This window comes from Papio anubis, chromosome 6 (genome assembly GCF_008728515.1).
Source record: "Papio anubis isolate 15944 chromosome 6, Panubis1.0, whole genome shotgun sequence".
Classification (NCBI taxonomy): Eukaryota; Metazoa; Chordata; class Mammalia; order Primates; family Cercopithecidae; genus Papio; species Papio anubis.
In genome coordinates, this window is record NC_044981.1 from 26,237,566 (window position 1) to 26,255,285 (window position 17,720).

Genomic DNA, 17,720 nt, shown 5'->3' on the forward strand with positions numbered 1-17,720 from the left:
ACAGAGCATGACTACGTCTCAAAAAAAAAAAAAAAAAAAGACCACATTCCTCCAGTGAGATTTGTGTTTGTTGGGTTTCTCTTTTCAAAAAGCGCAATTAACACAGTATTCTAAAATCAACACTAAACGAAACAGCTGTAATGGCCTAACGCCCTCGCTCAGACCTGTAATTCCAGCAATTTGAAAGACCAAGGCAGAAGAATCGCTTGAGCCTAGGTTATCAAGACCGGGCTGGGCAATAAAGCCAGACACCCCCTTCATCTCCACAAAAAGTAAAAAGCCTGCCCTGCGCGGTGGCTCACGCCTGTAATCCCAGCACTGTGGGAGGCCGAGGTGGGCAGATCACTTGACGTCAGGAGTTTGAGACCTGCCTGGCAAACATGGCAAAACCTAAAAATTAGGTTTCTACTAAAAATACAAAAAAATTAGCTGGGCCTGGCAGTGGGCTCCTGAAATCCCAGCTACTCGGGAGGCTAAGGCAGGAGAATCACTTGAACCCGGGAGGCGGGGGTTGCAGTGAGCCGAGATGGTGCCATTGTACTCCAGCCTGGGCAACAGAGGGAGACTCCGTCGTCTCAAAAAAAAAAAGGAAAAAGTTAGCCTGGCATGGTGGCTTGGTCTGAGATCTTAGGTACTTGGGAGAAGTAGGCGGGGAAGGATTGATTGAGCCCAAGAGTTCGAAGCTGCAGTGAGCTATGGGGGACAAGGCAAGATCCTGTTTAGGAAAAAAAAAAAAAAACCAGCAGCAAAAACTTAGCTTTATGACCGAAATTTATAAATGGACTACACTGTAAAGCATAATTATTCAACTTTAGTAGAAATCCAGTCACATTGCGCCACAAAAAAAATCTCAAAACTAATTGCATCACACCAGGCTCTGTAAAGAGAACAGATCTGGGCCGGGCGCGGTGGCTCAAGCCTGTAATCCCTGCACTTTGGGAGGCCGAGACGGGCGGATCATGAGGTCAGGAGATCGAGACCATCTTGGCTAACACAGTGAAACCCCGTCTCTACTAAAAAATACAAAAAACTAGCCAGGCGAGGTGGCGGGCGCCTGTAGTCCCAGCTACTCAGGAGGCTGAGGCAGGAGAATGGCGCAAACCCGAGAGGCGGAGCTTGCAGTGAGCTGAGATCGGGCCACGGCACTCCAGCCCGGGCGACAGCGTGAGACTCCGTCTCAAAAAAAAAAAAAAAAGAGAACTGATCTGTAAATCTGATATGAAAGGTCATGGCCTACACCAAGCCAACCACACGAAAGTCCACTGGTGGCAAAGAGCCTCCTAAGCAGCTGGCCACCAAGGCAGCCAGCAAGAGCACTCTGGCCACCAACAGCTTGAAGATGTCCCTCAGATACAGGCCCTGAATCATGGCAAACTCCGTCCCTACCAGAAGTCACTGAGCTACTTAAGGGAAAAGCTGCCCTTTCTTAAATATTAGGACAAGGTTGCTGAATGAGATTACAAAAAAAATTAATGCCCCAAGGGTCCTAAATAATTGGAGTTATATCTGTTCCACTGAACAGAAATTATTTGCATCACAAATAATTTGCATCAAAAATAATTAGCATCAAAAATAATTTCTGGTGATACAAATAACAGAAATTATTTGCATCACCAGACAAAAGCCTCCAAGAAGTAACTTCAAGAAGTGTGATACCTTTAATTAATAGTAAATTGTGAGATGATGAAAGCACATTTCCCTGCAAACTCTGTAAAAACTATAAATGTTTTATAATGGGACACATTATGTCCCCTCCCGTTTTTCCTTAGAAATCTTATGATTTTTCTTAAACTACATTTTAACTAAAACAAGATAAAAATATAGCAATTGCAAGAAAAAATGTGTATGAAGCCCCACAGTAAAACTCCTTGACATCCTTTACTCATTAATCAAATTCGGGCTCAGAAACAATACCCCAAAATGAAGGCCAAAGAAGCAACCTCAGAAGCAAAATTTTTCTCTGACTTTCTCCTGCCCTCCTGTCTCTCAGTCCCATTATCTTCTGAGGCTAGACATAGAAACTAAAATTCCTCTTTCCCAGCGTGGCTTATGACAACCAGAATCCTTTTTCCCCAAAGCCAGCCATAAAAACTAAAAATATTACTCTAACTTCCCTTCCACCTTTTTGTGTAACAACTGACCACAGAGAAATTATTTGACCCACCTTGTTTAATTGCAGGTCATAACACCCCATTCCAGAGATGGCGCTGTCCCATACTCAATACCCAGAAGGAAGGAATGCATGTTCAAAGAGGTGAGGGATGAAATGAACATTCTAAACCCCTTTGACAGAATAATGGACCCTCCTTTAGCTAAACGATCCCAAAAGTTTCAGTTCCCAGGCATGACAGGATGGAGGCTGCACATCCTGTTTGTTTATACCCTTCCTCCCCTTTCTGATCACTGCTAGATTTTCTCAAAGTCCGATTTGAGGGAATAATACACCAGAAAGCCCCTTTACTTACTTTATCTGGCCCCTTCCACCCTTCTCCATGGTGGTCCAGACAAGACAGGTATTAAGGACCATAGAGTTTCTTGATAAATGACTGCAGGCCTGCAACTGAATGTGACCAGTCTCCTCAGAATGCGGATCATAGACTTCTGCCCTACATTTCAGTTTTATATATAGGACCTAATTATAACTCATTTACATGTTAAATCTTCACCCCAAAGTGATCATGTGACATATGTTACATACATGTAAACTTAATACACATGTGCTTGGGTCTCCTTCATGAATATTCATAGCTCCTCCTATAACCTGTTAAATAAGTATATTTGGCCCCCCCATTCCTCAAAAATTCCTGTTTTATCCCTCCCTCCTTCCCTCCAACTCCCTGTCTCTCAGCAAACCAAGGCTACCCTTCCCAGCCTGTCAGAATGGCCACCTTGCAGTCTGCAATACTTTGAGAAATAAAGCTCTCCTTTGCAAATGTATAAACCTTCTCATTCTTCAGTTGACAGAGGTCAAGAAGAGTCTAGATAAACAAGCCTTGCTGGGTTTCTCCACTCAGTTTATTAACATTACATCATACCCTTTTTATCCAATCAAATTTCTACAAGGTTGTCCATATGTTGTTGAACCTAAGCATAAAAGTGGACAATTTTTTCTTGTATCTTTTGTGTTTTCATTCTAAAGGCTTCCTTGAACACGTTAATAAATTTGTGTAACTTTTCTACAGTTAATCTGCCTTTTGCAAGCTAATCTTTCAGCAAAGCTTCAGAGCTTGCCTTGGCTCCTATAAAATAATAAACACTTTAATTTTTTATTCTTTTTAGACTTCAAAGTAATTGACCTGATGTTCTTATCTGAGTCTTTCTTGGAGTTTATGTAGCTTCCAGGAATGGCAAATTATTTTCTGGACTTTCTTCTTTTCATGAAATGGCATTGTGCTTCCACAGTGATTTCTCTTCCCCTTTTTTTAAACACCAGAATTAGCAGTTGTGGATGCTGTCCCTCAAAAACATACGATACAGGGAAAAACATTCATATAATACTTCTCTTGTTTTTTTTTTTTTTTCATTTTTTGGTCTTGCTCTGTTGCCCAGACTGGGGTGCAGTGTCACAATTATGACACTGGAGCCTCAAATTCCTAGTCACAAGCAATCCTCCTACCCCAGCCTCCTGGGTCACTGGCATTATAGGCCTGAGCCACCGTGCCTGGCTAAAAGAATTTCTACTACTGTTCACTTACTGATATTTTGCCATGGAAAAATTCAAACATCAATAATTTTGCTAGTTACCCACCTCTTCTTGCCTCAATGAGTAATGGTTTAACAAGCCCCCTTAGTTCCCTAACACAACTGTATAGACATGTAGATGTAGATATAAATATAGATACTTATTGTAGATTAAGTCCAGATGCTATAACTGGGTTCATAGAAGTATATTGAATATCCTCATTGTTTCAAGGCGTATGCTGTCAAGATTTGGTAAAGAATCAAGAAACAGAGAAGAGAAATGGAGAATCCTGGAACAATGCTATTTATAAAGAATAACACAAGCCACGGCCAGATGCGGTGGCTCACGCTTGTAATGCCAGCACTTTGGGAGGCCGAGGCAGGCGGATCACCTGAGGTCAGAAGTTCGAGATCAACCTGGCCAAAATGGTGAAACCCCGTCTCTACTAAAAATACCAAAATTAGCTGGGTGTGGTGGCTGCTGCCTGTAATCCCACAGCCTGGGTGACAGAGCGAGGCGCTGCCTCAAAAAATAAGAATAAAATAAAAAAGAATAATATAAGCTGCATATGTAATGTTGATTTTTCCAGTAAGCACACTTTAAAAATTAATAAACTGGTAAAAGAATTTTAACAATTATTATATTTAACCCAAAATACAAAATCATTATTTCAAAATATAGTCAATATAAAAACATTATTAATGCAATATTTCACATTCTTTTTTAAATCTTAAGTCTTCTAAATATGAGGGACATCCTATTCAATTTGGTATTAAATGTTTGTTGGAAGTAAATGGAATTTCATTGTGATTTCATAAACTTCAATGCTGTAGAATTAAATTCATATATGTGATTGTTCAAAACGTATCTAACATTTTCCAATAACTGGAGTATCAGCTTTTGAAATAAAATAACGAAAAATAAGTACAATAAAAGTTCAGGCCTGGCACGGTGACTCATGGCTGTAATCCCAGCACTTTGGGAGGCCAAGGCGGACGGGTTACTTAAGGTCAGTAGATCCAGACCAGCCGAGCCAACATGGTGAAACCCCGTTTCTACTAAAAATACCTCCCCCCCCCCCCCCCCCCCAAATACATAAGCCAGGCGTGGTGACCAGCACCTCTAATTCCAGCTACTCTGGAGGCTGAGGCAGGAAAATCGCTTAAACTCAGGAGGTGGAGGTAATAGTGTGCTGAGATAATGCCACTGCACTCCATCCTGAGTGACAGAGCAAGACTCCTCAAAAAAAAGAAAGTCAGTCCTCAGCAGCAACAGCCACGTTTCAAATGCTCAGTAGCCACAACTGGTTTCTGACTGTTTTATCACAAAACACAGATCCTACGGGAAATTGTGTTCAAGTATGGAGATAATGATAGAAATTACTGATTAATACAAGTGAGCTGGTAAGTTCTTATGTAATCAGGTAAACTTTGCACTGAGTTCTAAAATAAAGCTTTACACATATTTAGAGATGAGGATTATGAAAGGAACTGAAGGTAGCTTCAGATGGCAAAACACTGGATTGACAGATTTAAGAACACTGGGGAGGAAATCAAACTGTGGGGCATAAAGATGGAATTTCCTTAATGGTTCTCACTGACTGTGTTTTGAACCTTTAACCTAAAGTGTATCTTTTGATTTCGGAAACATTTTTTAGTTGTAGATATTAACATTCTCATAATAGAAATGAAAAAAGTAAAATGAAAATGAGAAAACAGAAGATAATATCAATAAACAGGCCTTGGACCTCAGAAGATGACATGTAGGGAGTGTGGAGAGGAAAAGCATAGAGAGGGCATAGCTCTCATTAACAAACAGCCCAGCCCACAGATACGTGATCATATTGTACAAAAGGATTTCAGTTCTTTACTTGCTTCTTATAAAACCATTTTGCCAACATATCTAACCGTTTTACCATGATTTAAAGTGTACAGAAGTTTCTTTTTCTGAAAAGGAGAGAAGCAAGGGACTCATATATATTTCAGATGTGAGACTGAAACGCGTGACAACGTGTAACTTCAGTCAAGACTTGCCCATGAGTCCTAAGATAATTCAAATTTGCAAAATAGACACTAACTTGAAAGGTGCAATTGTATCAATCCTGTGGTTAGCAGAATTTTGATGAATGCCCTAAAATAGGGCAGGTTTAACAGAATTCAAGGAATGAACAGGAATGCACAAAACATTCTTTGTCTCCTCCCCCCTCCAGCTTGCAGACATCCGCAGGCATTTGCGGGCAGCGAGAAATTTGGTTTGGCCGTCTCCCCTCCCTGGAGGACGGGGGCTCCAGCATATTCATGATGTCAATCTCCTTGGACTACATGCCAGCGTCATTGCGGACCTGCTACAACACTTTACAAGATAGCTTTCCAATAAGAAAGAAAACCTAATAGGAAAGAAAAACAAAAAGAAACTAGACCTCGCAACAGGCGCGCATGCGCACTATCCCTTTCTGAAATATAGTACTGTTACACAAACGCGAACTTGTAAATCTAAACTCTGCCTGAACCAAAGTAGCCAATAGATTAAAAGTATGTAAATTAAGAATTCCCAAACTGCTCTTTTTATTGGCTAGGAAAAGAACACCTTACAGGGGACCCGATAGGTTGATTTAAAACACTGTGTTAGGCTATAATGTCATTCCTTAAGAATCTTTTGCAGTAAACATTTGTTACATTTTCAAAGTAATTGGGAGCTGTTGAGTTTGGAAGCGAAAACCAAGTTAAGAAGTCCTGTTATTTGGGTGAGTCTAGTCCTATAAAAGTTCTGTTGGACGTGTCTTAAATTGTTCAGGGCACCTCAGTTCTCTCCCGCAGGGATCTAGAGAAACTGCGCCATTGTTGTCTTATAAAGAAACAACCTTCTAAGACTCTCTTCGCCGCCATCTTTTTCAAGATTCTATACTGAAAATACTCTTTTTGACGGCTCTTGCCATTATGTCTGGACATTTTAATTTCAACAAAACAAAATAATACCGTTAAATGATTTGAGTCAAACCTGATATTACAGAGGTAGGGATTCCAAGATGTTAGAATTTTACTCTTAACACAAATGAAACACAAAGTTCCTTATGTTTAAACAGTGTATCTTAGAAAACCTTGTTTGAATGAATTAGCTATACTCCCTAATGAAACGGGGACTCATTGAGAGATACTTAGACGACGGATTTTAAATGAGTGGATAGGGAAGGGGAAAACTTCAGGAAAATTAAGCAGAATAAAGCAGCTGAGATTGTTGAAAAAAAATTCTAAAGCATTTTCTAATTCAAACACATTCGATTTTTTATAGCTAAACAGGATAAAAGGTCAGTCATTTAAGTTAAATGATAAATGTCTTTACAGGTCATGCTGTATGCAAAACATCAAAGATACCTATAACAAAAAAACAACTTGTTTAAAGGAGCCAGTTCTCTATCCAAATTTACCAATCAGAATCTTGCACTGAAAAAATAAACCAATCGTGAATCGCTCCGAGCACATCCGGAATTTAGCAACCGATCACTAACAGGGATTGTCCACAATCCAATCAGAGTGATTCTGTTCCTATATAAATAAAGGGGTAAACCAATTTTCCTAACCCACTTACTTTGCAGGTGAGGTATGGCGCGTACTAAGCAGACCGCTCGTAAATCCACAGGCGGTAAAGCACCGCGAAAGCAGCTGGCCACAAAAGCAGCTCGCAAGAGCGCTCCAGCCACGGGTGGCGTGAAGAAGCCTCATCGCTACCGCCCTGGTACCGTGGCTTTGCGCGAGATTCGTCGCTACCAGAAGTCCACCGAGCTTCTTATCCGGAAGCTGCCGTTTCAGCGCCTGGTGCGAGAAATCGCTCAGGACTTCAAGACCGACCTGCGCTTTCAGAGTTCCGCTGTGATGGCACTGCAGGAGGCCTGCGAGGCTTACTTGGTGGGGCTTTTTGAGGACACCAACCTGTGCGCTATCCATGCCAAACGCGTCACCATCATGCCTAAGGATATCCAGCTTGCCCGCCGCATTCGTGGCGAGAGAGCGTAAATCGTTTTGAGTGCCAACCTTCAACCCAAAGGCTCTTTTCAGAGCCAATCACTTTCTCCATGAAAAAAGCTGTAATCTTTCAAGACACATTAGACCACGAAACTGCACTGATGGAAACAGACCTTTGAAATAATGGCATTTAGCCCCCTCAATGTAATGCTTAATTTAAAATTCCAAATTCAAGCGCTTCCTCAGGTTTTGCCTGGGGCTCCGCCTCCCTCCCGGGTTTTCCATTGGTTTAGCAGGCTTTGTTTTGCTGTTCAGGCCCTCTGCTTATTTCTTGTACTTTGCTCTCCTTTTCTAACTTCTAGCCACTTAACTGGCCCCCGCTTAACCCATTCTCTTGTTTTCTGGCTCTTAAGGCTCCTCCAAGTGGTGGCCTGTATTTGAGGTCTTAACTGCATAGGCTTTCAACTCCTTGGATTTGCCTTTCCCGGATGTCTGTTTGAACTTGCCCGAGGGGCCAGCGCTTTTGGTCTGCATCAGGCTGTCTTACTCCACCAGTGTTTTGAGACCCAGCTACTTGCCGGCGACGGTCGGCGCCTTGGGTGCGGTCAAGGTTACCCTCTCTGTGCGCCTGATACTGGTCTAAGGCTAAGGTTATTAGCTGGAACACCTAGATCCGTGGCATTAACACAGCTCTTGCAGACTTGAAAGCCTTGCTTAGGTTCTAAACTGCAGGAGTCAAAGCAACGAAGGTGCAGATGGGTGTGTCTGACATACCTGAGTGAGAAAGGAAAATGCAAAAATCATGAGCCTTTTCAACTTTCTAGCTGATATCTTTTGTTTTCTTTTTTCTTTTTCTTTTTTTTTTTTTTTTTTTTTTTTTGAGACGGAGTTTCTTGTTGCCCAGGTTGGAGTGCATTGGCGCGATCTCGGCTCACCGCAACCTCCTCCTCCCGGATTCAAGCGATGCTCCTACCTCAGCCTTCGGAGTAGCTGGGATTACAGGCATAAGCCACCGCGCCCGGCCTTCCAGCTGATATCTTAAAAGAACTTTTCAACTTTAGTAAATACCCTGTTTTAATGAAATCTCATTGAAAGTACCCCATGTTTATCATCAAATGAAAATCCTTTGACGACTTCCAAGTTCTTACAGAAAAATATTCCGCCTTTCCATACAAAGGTACAGCTTCGAAACTGGTAGATGAAGGAGGGAAGGAAAATAAGGAATTCTGTTCCGAAATCATACAGGCTGTTATTTGGAAATGCAGAAGGGTGTATGTACTATATGGGATACTACGTGCTATTTGGAAGAATTTTTTATTTTTAAACATTTCAGGAAATTCCTCAGTTTTGAAATGGGGCGGAGTAGTTTCAACTGTCATTGAGAAATTTCTATTAACTTTTTTTAATGTGCTGTTTTCCCTCAAGTTGCACTAAGGAAAGAGGTTAGTCATGTGGTAGTGACAAAGCTGTAAATAGCTATGCAGGCCAAGGTAGCCATAGTAAGAAGTCCTGGAGATTTATGGAAGAAATTTTTGTTCATGGAAGCCCGTCAGACATAAAGACGTAGGTTCTGTGAATTACAGATTCAGTGTATGAGGAAAACAGTATAACTATCCATAATTAAGGTAACTGCTATCAGATATTTGTACCATAGTGAACATCATATTATGCTGGATAAAAGCATTCTCTATTTAAATGTTGTTTCCTGTATCCTGTACTTTCTTTAAGATTCTACCTCAGCAAGTTTTAACCTGTATTTCTGTTACAGCTGTTGGACTTCAATACATGAGGACTTGGACTTGGTGGGCACAGAATGCATCTTCTTATATCATTAAATCCACCAGAACACCTAGCATGGTCATTTGCCTAAAACAAAGCCTCTGGAAATTTAGTCAAGTTGAGATTTAAAATAAAAGATTACTGAACAGAATTTACCATTGAGTGAATTCTTATTTACAAAAATAAAAGATTAGATAAAGTTTTTATAATTTTAATATATAGTTTTTCTAAATAGGAAAAATCCACACTTATTGAGTGTCCGCAATGGGCCAGAAGTCATGCATTATTTTACGAAGTCTCCAAAAATGTAAGTTCAATAGTTATCTATTATCTAAAACTAATTTAAAGTGAAACTAAGAAAATTTCAGATAGTGCTGGAGCCAAAACTTTCCCCACCAGGCATTACTGTTTTAAATAAAAAGCCTCAGCAGAATCCTCATCACTTACTCCTGAGGGCTTTATCACCTGGAATAGCTACTAACATGTTTAAATTTTTCATATACAATAAAATAAATGGATTTTTTTTTTCTTTTTTTCTTGAGACGGAGTCTCGCTCTGTCGCCCAGGCTGGAGGGCAATGGCATGATCTCCGCTCACTGCAAGCTTCGCCTCCTAGGTTCACACCATTCTCCTGCCTCAGCATCCCAAGTAGCTGGGACCACAGGCGCTCGCTGCCACGCCCGGCTAATTTTTTTTGTATTTTTAGTAGAGACGGGGTTTCACCATGTTAGCCAGGATGGTCTCGATCTCCTGACCTAGTGATCTGCCCGCCTTGGCCTCCCAAAGTGCTGGAATTACAGGCGTCAGCCACCACGCCCGGCATAAATGGATGTTTTAAAATGTACAGGGTCTTAGGCCAGGCAGGGTGGCTCACGCCTGTAATCCCAGCACTTTGGGAGGCCAAGGCAGGCAGATGACCTAAGGTCAGGAGTTCAAGACCAGCTTGGCCAGCATGGCTAAACCCAGTCTCTACTAAAAAAATACAAAAATTAGCCGGGCGTAGTGGCACGTGCCTGTAATCCCAGTTACTTGGGAGGCTGAGGCAAGGAGAATCACTTAAACCTAGGAGGCAGGGGCTGCAGTGAACCGAGACTACGCCACTCCACTCTAGGCTGGGTGACAAAGCAACATTCCATCTTAAAAAAATTAATAACACCAGCCTGGCCAACATGGTGAAACACCATCTCTACTAAAAATACAAAAATTAGCTGGGTGTGGTGGCAGACATCTGTAATCCCAGCTACTCGGGAGGCTGAGGCAGAAGAATCTTTGAACCTAGGAGGCGGAGGTTGCAGTGAGCTGAGATTACACACCACCACACTCCAGCCTGGGCAACAGGGCGAGATTCCATCTCAAAAAATAATAATAATAATAATAAAATGAAATGTATAGGATCTTATATGATTGTGAAGTTACACTATAATTAGTACTGCAAATTTTACAGAAATGAAACTCATATGCATACAGTAAAATATGATGTTAACATTCACAAATTTTAGCCTTACTGTGTACTATTCAAATAATAGCCTTGATTTAACCACATATACACAAGAAACTTTCTTCAAAGGCATACACTGAGAAAGTAGTAAATAATACTAGATGTTTTTAAAATAAATTGTGATTTTATTTGGGGAAGATCTCAAATCTTACTCGTGTCAGATCATATTTTCTATGTACTTGTTGGCACACTATAGTGTGTATCCATTTCACAGTTACATAGTTGCCTGCAAGTACTTATAATTAAAATAAAATAAGTATGTAATCTCTGAATAACCAGTAGTTTCTTCATATTATAAAGATAATAGCTAAAACTCAAGACAATTCAGAAATCCCATTTTATTATTTCTCCATACCCTCCCTACTCGACCTGCCAACAGTAAATATTGATATGTAACATTTGGGAATTTGAAAGGCAAACTTGAAATACTTTTTTCATTTTTGTTTTGTAGTTGCCACCACTAAAAATTGCATATATATATAAAATGGTATACTTCCGAAGATAAGGAAGATAGTCTTGTAAATCAGGCCATGGACACAAGAGTCATGAAAGGGGCAGAGAAATTTGTTACCCCTGTTTTCTCACACAGGAAAGCAGAAAATGAAATCACTGAATTTGATGACTATCTGACAATAATATAACCCATTTGATGGAATTTTTTAATTCAGACACACACACACATACACATACACACACACACATGCCCCTAGAGTAGTGGAAAATGAGACAAATGCTCTATAGTTCAATTTAGTTAATGGGAGTAAACAATAGATGCATTAAAATTTTTCTATTAATAATAATTGTTCTTAATTATTAAATGTCATGAAAGCACATTTTCAGAGATAAGTTTACGTTTTGAATTAGAGGGAGATGTAATTTGAGAAGGAATTGGAAGTATTATAAAGATTCTCACGGGGAATTGTTCCAGAACAAAGTTGTAAAATAATAACGATAATAATAAAATAAGAAGAAACAGAAAGGTTACATTGTTATTAGTGTCTGTGAGTGCGAGCAGACAGTATTATGAAAAGGGGCTAAGAGGCTACAGGGCTTTCCCATGAACCTATGAGAAGCCACTGACCTTTTTCATAAGGCATATTTGGTGTTTGTTTTTTAAAATGGGCCGGGCGTGGTGCTCACGCCTGTAATCCTAGCACTTTGAGCGGCTGAGGTGGATGAATCAGCTGAGGTCAGGAGTTTGAGACCAGCCTGAACAACATGGTGAAACCCCATCTCTACGAAAAATACAAAAACAAATTAGCCGGGTATGGTAGCGTGTGCCTGTAATCCCAGCTACCTGGGAGACTGAGGCAAGAGAATCACTGGAACCAGGGAGGCAGAGGCTGCAGTGAGCTGAGATTGAGCCACTGCACTCCAGCCTGGGCAACAGAGCAAGACTCTGTCTCAAAAAATAAATAAGTAAATAAATAGTTAAAAGAAATTGGAGGCTAGAGAAATTAGGGAACTAGTTAGTAAGCATTGGAATCATCCTAGCTATGAGAGAATGAAGAGAGAATGTAGAAGGGAGAATATGTAAGAATTATTTAGGATTCTGTAAAAATCAACCTGATTTAGTGATTGTGTAACAGGGAAGATTGAGGCCTCCCCACAATACCATGAAAATCTGCTTCCTCAAGTTAAAGTAATGACTTCAGGTTGATTCTAAAAATTACTTTTGTGTCAGACCTATGCTATACGCATAAGAACTCTCCAACAGCTAAGATAGTATGAAAATGCCCTTCACAACTTCCATGCTAAGACACTGTTAGTATTCTTTACCAATCTCAAGATATTCATTATAACTGCTACAAAATTTTAATATATGGAGAAAGATTTAAACAAGTTCAGATTTCCTTGAAAACAAGTGCATGTCCTCTGTGGCAAATGAATATGAATATGAATTTATATAAATCAGAGAAACTCTGGAAGATCATTGATTGAATCATTACATTTCATTGCTTCTGTTGCATACCAAACATATTGTGAAATGGATACTTCACAAAGGGCCAGAAATAGAAATACATAAATTCTGCTTCTTTCTCAATGAGCCTAAAAAGGAACTGGAAAATACCACTCCTTTTCCAGTTGATGTAACAGAATTGAAGCAGCATAAGAACGATTCTAGGAATCAAGAAACTTGTTTTGAGACCTAGGTCCACCATTTAGTGACAGCAAATGGTCATTTCTTGCCATTTAACCTTTCTAAGCACCAAGTTTCTTAACAGTAAATCAAGCATTTTAGCTATACCTGATATAAATGCATTGTAACTGCCCAAGTGAGGCAGTTAAATTAGTGCTTTGCAACAGTAAGGAACCAGAGGTATGTTATAGTCATTTGGACTGCTCTTATGGAATACCACATTCCCCACCTAATTATCTTATTCCTTATCACTTTTCATCAAAAGCCTAAATCTTGTCATTCTGGGTACTAAAGTCATTCCAGATCCCTTCTCCCCATTAGGGATAGTAAAATAATACCCCAAAAGGAAGGCCTTAGAAGCAGAAGTGAGTGACCTACTGCTATTCTTTGGCCTCTCATCCTCTGTTGAGGCTACAGATAAAACTAGACTCCCTCTTCCCCAAGGTGGTTACTGAAACTAGAATCCCTTTTTCTTCAAAGCCAGCCATAAAACCTAAAAACCTTACTGTAACTTTTCGCCCTCCTTTCTGTGTAAAACCTAGCCATAAAAACGTATATGTCTTATGTTGTTTGGCTGTAGATCATAAGACCCTCCCTCATTACAGAGAGGGTCCTCTAGAATGAGGAAGGAATACTCAGAAGGAAAGAATCTTGCCAGAGGCCAAGAAAAATCTAGACACAGAGGCCTTGCTATGTTTCCCCAGTCCATTAGCATTAGATGACACCCTTTTTATCCAATCACAGTTCTACATGGCAGTTGGTACTTTGTTGAACCCTAAGCATTAAAATGGACAGTTCCCCTGTACCTCTGAGCCTTCCTTGTGAAGGTTCCCATGTCACATAAACCTATGATGAATTTTGACTTTTCTATTAATCTGCCTTTTTTCCACTGATTTTCAGTGAACTTTCGGAGGGTGAAGAAGTTTTGCTCACCCCTACATACCTGTATTTTTCACTCATTTTCAAAAAGATTATTTTGAATAAATATTTCAAATCCTCCTATTTATTCAGATCCCCTTCTCAGTCAAGCCACTCTCATACAGGGAGGTATTTTGGCTTTCTCTACAAATAAGAAATCGTGTGATGTAGCTGTGGTTCTCAAAAAATTAAACTCCTGCTTATAACTAGAAACACATCACAGGCTACATCCTTTTTTGGGGGGAGGGAGGCAAATAATAATGTAAAATATAATAAAATATTAACTAATAAGCAGAATATAAACAAAAAAGTAAGATTAAGAAGTATTATAATCATGAGGTATTTATGGTATTTGGTCCCACTGCAAACTTGTTCAAGAGTTCATGACTTGTTTTGTGCTATGTATTCTGGAGATTCTGGAAATCTATAGACACCTTCTCAAAACCACGCTTTAAAAAAATACTTAAACGGGGTAAGAAAGGTAGTGACACTAAAATTTTTTTTTCTTAAAGTCTGTATATATGCTTTAGTTACACATCAAAAAATAAGATCTAGCAGCAAGTATAATGTTGGCTTGAAAGGTTCACAATTAGTGTAAATTATTTCAAGACACCTGTAATAAGTACAAAGTGATATGAAAAATCTATGATTATCATTGATGTGAAGTCCAGTGATTAGCTGTCTGTACTCACAAAGGAAATAACCAAATTGCATTTAGGATTTGTAAAAATATAATTTTTTTCCCATCTAGAGTCCCATAAACATCTGTAGAAATTAGATTTTGTCGAGATTTCTCAGTACGATTAAGTGGGCTTTTCTAAAGTCAAAAGCAAAACAAAAAAAAATAACCTCAACCTCCCAAATACAATGGAAACAGTAGTACGTCCAAGTCAACCCAACTTCCTACAGCCCATTTCTTTGTCCTGGTAACCCCAATTTCAGGCTTCTTGTTCCATTCTCCAAGGTTTTTCATTTATTTTTCCTTCTCTATTTCTTATCTAATCACCAAATATGTATTGGATAGCTAACTCTAGCTCCCTGGTTCATCTCAATCTGTGAGAAAGCAATTTGGGAAAGGAAGTAGATTATAAACTGACAGAGGTTCCTTTCATACTATCTTTTAGCATCAGGGTGGGAGCAATACTTATGGAGATTTACGCAGAATGACAAGGTGAGTAGTCTCCAAAAAGAGAATTCCATATGGAGAATTCCATCTGAGGGGGAGGGGAGAAAAAAACCAGACTTTTCGACTAGGTCCCAGCATACCCAACTTTTAATATCGCAACCTGATAGGTGAAAATTTTTGGCTCGGAAAAACCCCGCAAATAAAAATCTAACAATACGTTCTGATTGGTTAATTCAGCAGGCTCTGCAAACCAATAGAAAAGCAAGTTTTACAAAACTGAGTCAGAGACGATGATGACTTCTCCCTCCGATTGGCTTAACACTAGAATTGCATTTTTTTTCTAAAGTTACCTGGACGCGGGAAGCAAGACCAAACTCGCTCCAAACGCAAGACCTGCTTTGCCACGCAGGCCTAGTTGCCAGTAGGCCTAATACACCGAGTCCTCCGCAAAGACAGTTACTCCGAGCAGGTTGGGCCAGCACGCCAGTGTTACCTGGCGGCCGTGCTAGAAGGTTAAGAGTAGGCAAAAATAAATGAACAAGCGAGAGAGCCTCTGGGAAAATAAGTCCTGGAGACGCTGGTCACTGACAGAAAAAGAATGGCCACACTTTTTGAGACAGGCTCCCTCTATCGCCCAGGCTGGAGTGCAGTGGAGCAATCTCGGCTCACTACAACTTCCGCCTCCCAGGTTCAAGTGATTCTTCGGCCTCAGCCCCCCCCAAGTAGCTGGAATTACAGGCGCGCCGCACTACGCCTAATTTTTATATTTTGTTTAGTAGAGAGAGGGTTTCACCGTGTTTTTCAGGCTGGCCTCGAACTCCTGACCTCGTGATGCGGCCGCCTCGGCCTTTCAAAATGCTGGGATTATAGGGAAGCCGCCTCGCCAGGCAGTGCAGGCCCACACTGCCTATTTCCAAGTACGGTACCTGACAGCCCATATCCCAGAGCTAAGGGGTTTCACAAGCCTGCTAAAAGACAGACACCGGGCGCCACCTGCAGTTGGCCATTTTCAACGCTGCACAAGATGGTAGGCCCCAGGAACCTTGGGCATGCCAGGTACTGCTCACAACCAGGACAGGCTGTGCTCAAGAAGTCACCTCAATGCTAAAGCAAACTAAAGCATTTACACCATATCCCTGTGCCAGGAATAAAATTTTTTCAGAGCCACTTTTTAAGCGCACGCTTTGAGAGAAATCAGCCGGCCAATCACACACCACCGCGGGAATTTGAAGAAAAAGCAAAACCTGGTGGTTCAAGTAGCCTTAGCTACTCCGGTGGCTGTGGCTGAGGCAGAAGGATTCTTGCGCCCAGGGTGCTGGGAGCTGTGAGTTACTGAACCCCAACCGGCATGACTGGGATAGACCGCGCCCGCACACCACATCCGCAGCCCCCCTGGCCCCGCAAAAAAGGCGCCAGCTCTTTTGACTGAGACCTATGGGTGGCTCTGAAAAGAGCCGTTTAAATTTTCAAAGCGGAACGTCCCGCCAGTTTCACTTTTTCTTCGGAGCTGCCTTCTTTGCCTTTGTAACCTTCGGCTTCGCCGACTTAGGCTTGGCTGCCTTGGGCTTAGGGGTTTTGGCCTTAGCTGGACTCTTGGCGGCTTTTTTTGGCTGGGGTGTTTTCACCTTTTTCGCACTCTTGGTCACTTTCTTGGTTCCAGCAGCTGTTGCTGGCTTCTTTGCCTTCTTAGGAGTCTTTTTGACGCTTTTTTTCGGGGTAGCGGCGCCACTCGCTTTCTTGGGCTTCTTGGCTGCTGCAGCGGGCTTTCTAGGCTTGGCTGAGCCAGCTTTCTTGGCCTTGGGTTTGCCTTCCCCGGAAGCGGCTTTCTTGTTCAGTTTAAAGGAGCCAGAAGCACCGGTGCCTTTGGTCTGCACCAGAGTACCCTTGCTCACCAAGCTCTTGAGGCCAAGCTTGATGCGGCTGTTGTTTTTCTCTACATCGTAGCCAGCAGCCGCAAGCGCTTTCTTAAGCGCGGCCAGAGAAACGCCGCTGCGCTCTTTAGAAGCTGCCACTGCCTTGGTGATGAGCTCAGACACTGGGGGTCCGGATGCCTTGCGTTTCCCAGCAGTAGCGCCAGCCTTCTTCGCCTTTTTCTTCACAGGTATTTTTTCTGCGGGTGCAGGAGTGATAGGAGCAACTGGAGCAGTCTCCGACATGTTTTTGTCTTGCCAGAAAAGACAAAAGTAATCTCAAACTGTCAGCACGGCGTGTTCTCTACGCCGGAGGCTGAGGGTTTATATAGAGAGACGCTGAGTGATGATTGGTTCCTTGCTCCATGCGCGGAGCTGCTGGAAAAGGACTCCTCCGATCTACCGCGCTGCTGTGTTTCTTGCCCCTTAAAAAAGAGTAAAAATATAAGAAATCTGGGCATGAAATAATGAGGAATTTGGGGGAAACTGATCCGAGAGACTTCGGGCTTCATTCCTGCCTTTTTTCCTATGCATAGTTTTAAAAGCGGCATCTTGAAACTTTTCTTATTCCCCCAACTCTCTTTCAAACTTCGGTCAAATCGAGACAACTTTCAGGTTTTCCTTAAAAATACTATTTCTCCCTCTTTCATTTGCAAATGTCTCTTCCAGGGCATTGTTCTGTGAATTCTTATCGTCTCAAATTTATAT

The 17,720-nt window shown here is 41.3% G+C and overlaps 2 protein-coding genes and 1 long non-coding RNA gene across 3 annotated transcripts in view; 2 read left to right on the top strand and 1 right to left on the bottom strand.

Annotated features, from left to right (window-relative positions):
* The window catches only part of LOC103883547, a 37,405-nt gene that overhangs the window by 14,138 nt on the left and 5,547 nt on the right, over positions 1-17,720 (top strand). Inside the window, exon 4 of the mRNA XM_009204582.4 lies at positions 7,280-7,632. Within this exon, the coding sequence (XP_009202846.2) occupies positions 7,280-7,632 (353 nt within the window). The remainder of the gene's footprint in view (positions 1-7,279; positions 7,633-17,720) is intronic.
* On the top strand, positions 8,570-9,571 carry LOC103883546. The gene is made up of 2 exons (XR_645803.3): positions 8,570-8,818; positions 9,410-9,571. It is a non-coding gene; the product is annotated as an uncharacterized LOC103883546 (long non-coding RNA).
* On the bottom strand, positions 16,538-17,333 carry H1-3 (H1.3 linker histone, cluster member). Its single transcript, XM_003897183.4, has one exon. The coding sequence runs from the start codon at positions 17,256-17,258 to the stop codon at positions 16,593-16,595; it is 666 nt and encodes a 221-aa protein (XP_003897232.1). The 5' UTR covers positions 17,259-17,333; the 3' UTR covers positions 16,538-16,592.

Bases quoted from the DNA above. Each gene is read 5' to 3' on its own strand.
- H1-3 (XM_003897183.4), bottom strand. From the start codon at position 17,258: ATGTCGGAGACTGCTCCAGTTGCTCCTATCACTCCTGCACCCGCAGAA.